The sequence below is a fragment of the Nyctereutes procyonoides genome, unplaced genomic scaffold (assembly GCF_905146905.1).
Source record: "Nyctereutes procyonoides isolate TBG_1078 unplaced genomic scaffold, NYPRO_anot_genome, whole genome shotgun sequence".
Taxonomy (NCBI): Eukaryota; Metazoa; Chordata; class Mammalia; order Carnivora; family Canidae; genus Nyctereutes; species Nyctereutes procyonoides.
In genome coordinates, this window is record NW_026575146.1 from 77,700,454 (window position 1) to 77,708,944 (window position 8,491).

Here is an 8,491-nt window from a genome sequence, read left to right on the forward strand (position 1 = left end):
CAGACATTCTGCCCAAGGGGGGGAAATCGAGTGTGTCCTGCACCATTGAGCATTGATAAACACGTGAGAGCAGGTAACGCAGGGGCAGTGTTTACAGAGCATGGGACAGGGTGGCATGGTTCAGATGGGGTCAGCAGGGAACGTATCTCAGAGGATTGACTCCTCTGCAAGGACTTGGGAGAAGTAAGGGAGAGTCTGGGGAAGCCATTCCAGGCCAAGAAAAAGCAAGTGCAAAGGCCTTCAGGCAGGAGCTGGCTTGACCCGTACAAGGCACAGCAGGAGGTTGGGTGTCAGAGACTCAGGATCCACCCTGACTCAGCACTGGCCTGAAGTTTGGGTGCAGGCAAATCCCGTCTTTCCTGGCCTATTTCCCTATCTGTACGACGACTGGACCAGATCGACATGTCTCAAAATGCATCGATGGTAGTGTAATTGCTGCGGAGGAAATCTTCTAGGACTGCTCTGTATATAAACCTTGATAGAAGCTGCATTTCCAGGTATGGAGGGACTTCAGTCCTCACTCTCACCCACCCGTTCCCCAAGGCCTTGCCCAGTGGACTGAGTCTAGCTACCAGCTGGTCTAGTGGCCTGCTAATTTGCATTTGCCTGCTCGGTTCCACCTCTGATGCTGGCTACTTCCACAAACCATTTTTCATCCCAACCACACATTACTGATCTCAACTAAAACTCTACCTTCTCAAAAAGTTTTTTTTCTAACCCTCTATATAACGTGTGCCGAGTATATACTCTTATTATAGCTCTTGTGATAGTTGCAACTTGATTTGTTTATGGTCAAATGTACCAGTCTTTTCCCCTATGATGTAGATTTCTTGTGTCTTGAGGATTCTTTCTGTGCCTCTGAGGTTACCAAGGTATTCTCCTTTATTATTTTCATTTATTTTGTTTTTCAAATTTAGATCTTAAATCACCAGAAGCTTATTTTTGTGTGGTAGGAGATCAGGATCTATAGGTTTTCCTATTGCTACTGTAACAGACTATCTCAAGCTTAGTGACCTTAAACAATACAAATTTATTTGCTTATAGTTCTGTGCATCAGTAGTCCAACATCAGTCTCAGTGGGCTAAAATCATGGTGTCTGCAAGGCTGTGTCCCTTCCAGGGGGATCCATTTTCTTACGTATTCCAGTCACTAAAGGCTGCCTGCATCCCTTGAATCATGGCCCTGATCCCTCCAGTGTCTGCTTCCATTGTCACATCTCCTCTGACTCTTCTGCTTCCCTGTCTCCAATATGAGAACCCTTGTGATTATATCGGCCCCCTGGGATAATCAGGATAATCTTCCAGCTCAAGATAAGATCAAGAATCTGCAAAGTCCCTTCTGCCATGTGTAAACTAACATACTCCATCTCTGGGGATTAGGACTTGGACCTCTTTGTGGGGGAGGGACCATTATTCTGCCTCCAAAGGGCCCCACTTAATGTTTTTTCCAGATCTCTCAGCTCATTCACAGATGAGCCTGTCCTTTCCCCATTGCCCTACAGCAGAGATTTGCAAACTACTTGCCATAGGCAGAATCAAGATCACCTGCCATTTTTGTCATTTTACTGGACCAGAGCCGTACTCATTCATTTATGTATCATAATGTGTGTGGCTGCTTTTGTACTCCAGGGGCTGAGTTGGGTAGTTGTGGCAGACACTATGGCCTACAAAACCTAAATATGTATATACTATCAGGACCTTTCCAGAAAAAGTGTGCCAACCCCTGATCTCATCAGGACCTCCTGTCGGGACCTCCTGTAAGCACAGGTCTGTTTCTGAGCTCTTTTTCTCTTCCACTTGCCTGTTTCCAAGCCAACACCACAGATGTAATTACTATGACTTTGACATAATTCTTGGTACCTGGGGGTAGGGGTGGAGGGCAAGGCTCCCTCTTCTACTTTGTTCTTCAAGATGGACTTGGCTTCTTTACATTTTTTCTTTCTGCCACTACTTGATTAGCACCCACTTCCCTCGCTGGACCAGGCCTGTTTTGTTCGCTGTGTGCCTACCACCGAGGGCAGGGCCCAGCACACTGTAAGTGCTTAACACACATCTGAAGAATAAAGAGCAGTCCAGTGTTAGTTCAGGGGAAACCGGCCAGAGATGATGCTTGTGCCCTTACAACGGCCTTCTAGCATTCCCATGTTATAGATAAGGCATCTGAGTCCAGAGAAGTGACAAAACTTGTCCAGGGTCCCCCCCGCTCATAAGTAGTGGGTCAGGGCCAGCTCCAAAGCATGAGCTTTAAAAAAAATGTTTATGCTATTGGCAGTATGTGGGGCACCTGGGTGGCTCAGTCAGGTGTCTGCCTTCAGCTGAGATCATGATCCCAGGATCCTGGGATCGAGTCCCACATCGGGCTCCCTGCTCACTGGGGAGCCTGCTTCTCCCCCTTTCTCTATGTATTCACTCTCTCAAAATCTTTTTAAAAAACACAAAAATATTGGCAGTATGCCCTTTGTTCTTTTATCATTCAGTATATTTAGGGAAACATTCCACATCTGTACAAATAGAGCTTTTTTTCCCCCTATAGCAGTATAGTCCATTCTGTGGCTATGTTATAATTCATTAGCTGATCCCCTATTGACGGTCACTTGGGTCGTTTCTCAGCATCCTTATGCCTTTCTCAGTGCTTGAGTTTATCTATAGGATAAGTTATTAGGTGTGGAATAGTTGAAACAAGGATGTGAGCATTTTAAATTTTTTATGGACAAATGGCCAAAATGGAGGCACCAATTTAGCTTACAATAAGGAGAGACCCTGTTTCCCCACATTCCTCAGCAACCAACGATACTAGCAGACTTTTGACTCTTGCCTTATAAGTAGGAGGGGAAAAATAAGTTTGCTTTCAAGTCGTGGCTCAAAGCCCATGGTTTGAGCCCCAACGCTCTCTATAGGTGACACCTTACCCTCCCTTTCAAACAGGTGAGCAGAGTTCCTCAGCCTTGTAAGTTGGAGCCCAGTGTAGATAGAGCCAGTCTCCCTGCCAGCTATCTGGAAGAGGCAAGTCCATACAGCCAGCTTAAAAATGCCACCTTTTTTTATTGACCCAAGCTGGCAGCAGAGGGGGCCGTGAGCCAAGGGGAGGACTCACTCTCGCTCCCCCTGGCTTTCAGCCTGGTGGTGGCTGCGCTGGTGAAGGAGCAGGAGTCGTCTTTGGCCAAAGGCCTGGTCGCAGCTGGAGCAGCGATGCCGGGCTGTGGCCTGGCTGCCTGGTGCCGTCGGGGGATCATGACAGAGGCGGTGGGCGGCCAGTTTGGAGGGGAACGAAAAAGCCTTGGGGCAATGAGGGCAAGGATAGGGGCGGGCTTCGGTGGCATGGTGCGTGTGGCGGTGGGCTGCAAGCTTGGAGGGGTAGCAGAAAGATTTGGGGCAGTCGGGGCATGGGTAGGGGCGGGCAGGTGCGTGGGTCCAGAGGTGGGCTGCCAGCTTGGAGCGGTGGCCAAAGGCCTTTGGGCAGTGTGGGCAGGGGTGTGGGCGGGCACCACTGTGCGTGAGGCGGTGGGCTGCCAGCTTGGAGGGGTAGGAGAAGGCCTTGGGGCAGTCGGGGCACGGGTGGGGGCGGGCGCCGCCATGGGCCAGCCGGTGCGTGGCCAGCTTGGACGGGTACGAGAAGGCCTTGTCACAGTCGGGGCAGCGGTGTGGGCGCTGGGGCGGGGGCCGCCGTCGGGGTCGGGAAGGCGCCGCCGCGGTCGTGGCAGGCCCCGGAACCGACTGGCTGGGCTTCTGCGGCGAGCCCTGGAGCGGAGCTACAAGACAGGAGGGCTGGTGGACTCCAGGCATCAGCCAACACCCTGAATCTAGGCCAGGCTTCCCTTCCTCCCTCCACCCCAAACTCCTCGGGGACTGGATCTGGACACCTCAAGGGTCATGGGATTCCTCAAATGACAGGTCTCTATTCCCCATCTTCTGCCATGCATCATCCTAAAGGGTTCCAAAGGGTTACCTGGCTGGAATCCCAAAGCTATTATGGTGTCCATTTCTAGTATATTCCCAAGTGACCACTCTGAAATTCTGCATATCAAACGCCCTGACCCTTAAAATCACTGAAGTTCCCCAAAGCCAATAGTAGGATTCCCTATGTGTTGGTGGAGTATCCCTGAAATTGCCTCAAAATGTGATTTCTTTAGCCTCATTTCCTGTAGAATGCCCCCCCTACCCACAGGCGGGACCGCTCTCACCTCCTCCCTTGGTTACTGGTTCCTTGCCAGTGGGACTAGGATCGGTGTCCCCAGCCGCGGACTCTGCATCTCGTTCCAGCATCTTGCTTGCTGGCCCAGGAACCCAGAGGGAGGTGGGCGATGCCGGTGAGTACAAGGCTGATGGGGATAGGGCTGTAGGGCCGAAAATCGGGCCAGTTGGGGAGCAAGGTCTTTTTTAAGTCTGGAAGCCAAAGGCGAAGGGCGGAGCCTAAGAGCACAACGGGCGGGGTTTATGCAAACCTGACCCTACGCGCCTTAGACGCGGGGTGGGCGCCCTCGAGCGGAATGGGCGGGGCCTCTACCACTTCAACTCTGGGGCCGCCTGAGCCCCGAGCTCGCGTGGCCTCTCCCTGGAGTGGGCGGGACCTCCCCCACCGGACCCTCCCAGCCGCGGAAGGGAAGACGGGCAAGGGCGGGGCTATACAAACAGGACTCAAAGCGACTCCGACCCAGGGGAGGGGCCTTCGAGCGGAGTGGGTGGGAATTTGCAACTCAGTCCCAGGGGAGGAGCCTGAGCTCAGTGGGCGGGACTTCACCTCCGAGAGGTAGCTTTACCCGAGTCTTGGTTTAGTCTCAGTCCATTGACGCCGCGTGAAGTGCTTCCTTCCTGTTGCTAAATTTCATCCCCAGCGTGAAGGGTAGAGGGAAGACCTAAAGGGAGATGCAGAAAGAACGTGGCGTGTCTTGCGATCCAGAGAACCCCCTAATGGATTTCTCCCTCGGGGTCCCAAGCGTCCGGGCCTCAATGCACGCCTCCGAATCATGGCATTCGGGTACCAATGCACCCTAGCAAGGCTCAGGCACCAATGCAACCCCTCCGGAACCTATGCATCAGGACGCCAATCGATTCTTTTCCGGGAGATCCTGGCGTCCAGCCCCCCCAATCCACTTCCCGAAGACCCGAGGCGACGAGGCCTCGGACCCGTGCCCGCCTCACCTGCGGAAGGCCCCTCCCCGGGGGCGGGGCTCCGGGCCCCTCCCGCAGCGGCCGCTGCAGCTGCTGCTGCGCTGCCCTCCGACGCCGCAAAGCTGCACCGCCCGGCGCGTGCCCAGCGACGGGAGGGGAGGGAGCGCGCGCGAGCCGCTCGGCCAAGCCTCATTTCCAGCCCCTCCTCCCACGCGGGAGTCGGCGGGGGCGTCAGCGCGCTTGCGCAGTCGCGGCCAGCAGAGGCTGCTGCGGGGGGAAAGGATGGAGGAGGGGGTGGGTGCGCCAGGCAGGCGAGTTGGTGAGCAAGCGCGGAGCTACCAGAAGGGCCGTTGGAAAGTACACTGCGGCTGGCGGGGCCTACGGTGGCTGACTGGAGTCAAGCACGTACAGGACCTAACTCGGGGAAACTTGGAGATCAGGAGACAGCGCCCAGCATGCGCACCGTCCTTTTCTGTGCCCCTTCTCCCTTTCGAGAATTCCTTTGGCAGCTTGAGTTCCCTCTCCGGAGCGAGTTTCAAGAGGCTGCTGCCCGCCTCACCCCTCAGAGCGTTTGCAGAGAAGTCAGGCCAGGTCTTGGGGAGAAGGCGGGCGGAACGCCAGGCTGAGAGCGAGCTGACGCCCAATAAAAAACATGTTATTTGCATAGCGCCCCGGCACCCTTCGCCATTGGCTGATTCGAGAATCCTAGTCCCTCCCACCCCGATGCTTCGGCTCCGGGGTGGAGAGGGCAGGGTGGCGGCGGTTCCCGAAGCCTGCCTGCTGGGGTTCCTGGGAGGGCCGGAGCTCCTGGTACCTGGTCCAGGGTGGCACGCTTGGCACCCTGCCCCGGGGCTGTGACGGGTACTCTTCCGCCCAGCACGGGAGTGCCCGTGAAGTGCCCATAAAAATGCCCTGCATGGGTGGGTCTTCAGTCTGATAACCCACAAAGTCTGGCGAGTCCTGGGAGCCTTGGGAGTTAGATGGTGGGGTTATGGGAGCTCTGGAGCCAGATTGCCTGGTTGGCTGGCTCGGCCACTTTCTAGCTGTGTAATCTTGGTCAAGTCCCTTCACCTTCCTGGGTTGTTCGGATAAAATTCAATAATCTAAAGTTTAGAACAATGCCTACAGTGGTCAGTACAGATTCCCAATATTCTTGTTTTTATTGCATTTAACTAGGCCATAATGGGATCAAGGTTGTCCCAGAACAGCAAGTGCAGAGAGAGCTTAAGGTGGGAAGGAGCTTGCTGTGTGCAGGGGTTCTTTCCTACCTCGATCCTCCAAACTAACCTTCCTTCCAGTGCTGCTACATCCCATGGTCCATCCTACTACTTCAGGGATTTCCCTCTGTCTCCCCAAGGCCATTCCTCCATCAAATTGCTTGTCTGACTCCCCTGTGTGATCTCGTTTCAAATAGTACCACTGCAGAAGGCCTCCTTGATTCACCCTGGCGCATGGAGCCCCATTCCCTCCATTCCTCCGTTGTCACATCTCCCTTGTATGCAAGTAACACTGTGTACCTATCTTCTACAATGTACTCTATGTTAAGGTGAACAGCCTATGTTGTATATCACTCTGTCCAGAACACAGCTTAGCACATGGCAGATGTCCAATAACTGTATCAAATACATGCTGGAAAGATTCAACAGCCAGAAGCTCTCTGTGATGGGAAGATAGAATGATATAGAACTTGAGGCCAATGAGTTAGAGGCCTAGCTGAGTGGAAAACCAGGGGAGGGTTTTGAATAGGGGAAGTGACTTGGTGCCTGGGTGACTCAGTGGGTTAAGCATCTGCTTTCAGCTCAGGTCATGATCCCAGGGTCCTGGGATTGAGCCCCATATTGGACTCCCTGCTCAGTGGGGCTTCTGCTTTTACCTCTCCCTCTGCCACTCCCCCGGCTTGTGTTCTCTCTGTCAAGTAAATTAAAAATAAAATAAATATGGGCAGTGATGAACTAATATAGGTTTTTTTTTAAGATTTTCTTTATTACTTCATGAGAGACATACAGAGAAAGAGGGAGAGACATAGGCAGAGGAAGGAGAAGCAGGCTCCATGCAGGGATCCTGATGTGGGACTTGATCCTGGAACTCCGGGATCATGCCCTGAGCCAAAGGCAGAGGCTCAACCACTGAGCCACCAGGCGTCCCTAGTTTAGGTGTTTATATACTTTTTAAAAAAGATTTTATTGGGATCCCTGGGTGGCACAGCGGTTTAGCGCCTGCCTTTGGCCCAGGGCGCGATCCTGGAGACCCGGGATCAAATCCCACGTCAGGCTCCCGGTGCATAGAGCCTGCTTCTCCCTCTGCCTATGTCTCTGCCTCTCTCTCTCTCTCTCTCTCTCTGACTATCATAAATAAAAAAAAGAGATTTTATTTATTTATTCATGAGAGACACACAGAGAGAGGCAGGGACATAGAGGGAGAAGCAGACTCCCTGTGGGGGGCTTGATGCAGGACTCAATCCCAGGACCCCAGGATCATGACCTGAGCCAAAGGCAGATGCTTAACCACTGAGCCAACAGGTGCCCCTCATATACCTAAAAATAATTTTTTTTAAGTTTTGGAAAATTTCAAACATAGCCAAAAGAAGAGGAAGGGAAAGAGCATAATCAACCCCCACAAGCCCATCACCGAGGTTCATCATGACCAATCTTGTTCCACCATCCCCTTGCCCCTTAAGGCCCTTGAAGCAAATCCCACACATTTCATCCAGAAACACTTAGTCTGTGTCTCTAAAAACTAAGGACTCTTTTTTTTTGTCTTGTAAACACAACCAAAACATCATCACCAAACTTTCAAACTTTATAGAGTCGTTTCTTCACGTTATTACATTTCTCTCATGATCCCACATATATCGTTTTCCCTTTCCAGGACAATGTTTTCTTTCAAACATACAAGTTAGAGGAAACAGAATTGTTCTCCGCATGAATAAAACAAGTGGCACCAGCATTAACAATTTTCTTTTTCTTTTCTTTTTTTAAATTTATTTATGATAGTCACACAGAATGAGAGAGAGAGGCAGAGACATAGGCAGAGGGAGAAGCAGGCTCCATGCACCGGAAGCCTGACGTGGGATTCGACCCCGGGTCTCCAGGATCGTGCCCTGGGCCAAAGACAGGCGCTAAACCGCTGCGCCACCCAGGGATCCGCATTAACAATTTTCTACTCATGGTCGATGTTTCATTTCTTCCACCCATGCCTCCCGGGTGATTTCAAAGCTATGTGCCAGACATCATATCCCATAAGTATCTTGTTATTACACTCAGTATGTCTGCATCATGATCTAAAGGAGAGCCACACGCTGTGTTTATTTTCTGTGATTCTTCAGTCTCTGTCATTGACATTTTAAAAGGCTCACTCTGGTTGCTGCATAAAATAGATCTTAG

General features: G+C 52.1%; 1 protein-coding gene across 5 annotated transcripts; it reads right to left on the reverse strand.

Annotated features, from left to right (window-relative positions):
- Window positions 1-941: 941 nt before the first annotated feature.
- On the reverse strand, window positions 942-5,693 carry ZNF575 (zinc finger protein 575). Of its 5 annotated transcripts, none has more exons than XM_055309549.1 (4): window positions 5,518-5,693; window positions 4,757-4,852; window positions 4,181-4,333; window positions 942-3,748 (listed from the first exon to the last, which is right to left on the reverse strand). In XM_055309549.1, the coding sequence occupies exons 3-4, from the start codon at window positions 4,260-4,262 to the stop codon at window positions 3,090-3,092; spliced, it is 741 nt and encodes a 246-aa protein (XP_055165524.1). In that variant the 5' UTR covers window positions 4,263-4,333; window positions 4,757-4,852; window positions 5,518-5,693; the 3' UTR covers window positions 942-3,089. The 5 variants fall into 5 exon arrangements, with proteins under 5 accessions (XP_055165524.1, XP_055165522.1, XP_055165525.1 ...); XM_055309547.1 differs by lacking the exon at window positions 5,518-5,693 and adding an exon at window positions 5,139-5,462 and having other exon boundaries at window positions 4,181-4,409; XM_055309550.1 differs by lacking the exon at window positions 5,518-5,693 and adding an exon at window positions 5,139-5,462 and having other exon boundaries at window positions 4,738-4,852.
- Window positions 5,694-8,491: the final 2,798 nt, after the last annotated feature.

What these genes read in the sequence shown, in the direction of transcription:
- ZNF575 (XM_055309549.1), bottom strand. Translation starts at nt 4,262, where the DNA reads ATGCTGGAACGAGATGCAGAGTCCGCGGCTGGGGACACCGATCCTAGT. An exon ending in ACCAGTAACCAAGGGAGGAG is followed by an intron (nt 3,749 to 4,180) that starts GTGAGAGCGGTC and finishes CCTGTCTTGTAG; the next exon opens with CTCCGCTCCAGGGCTCGCCG.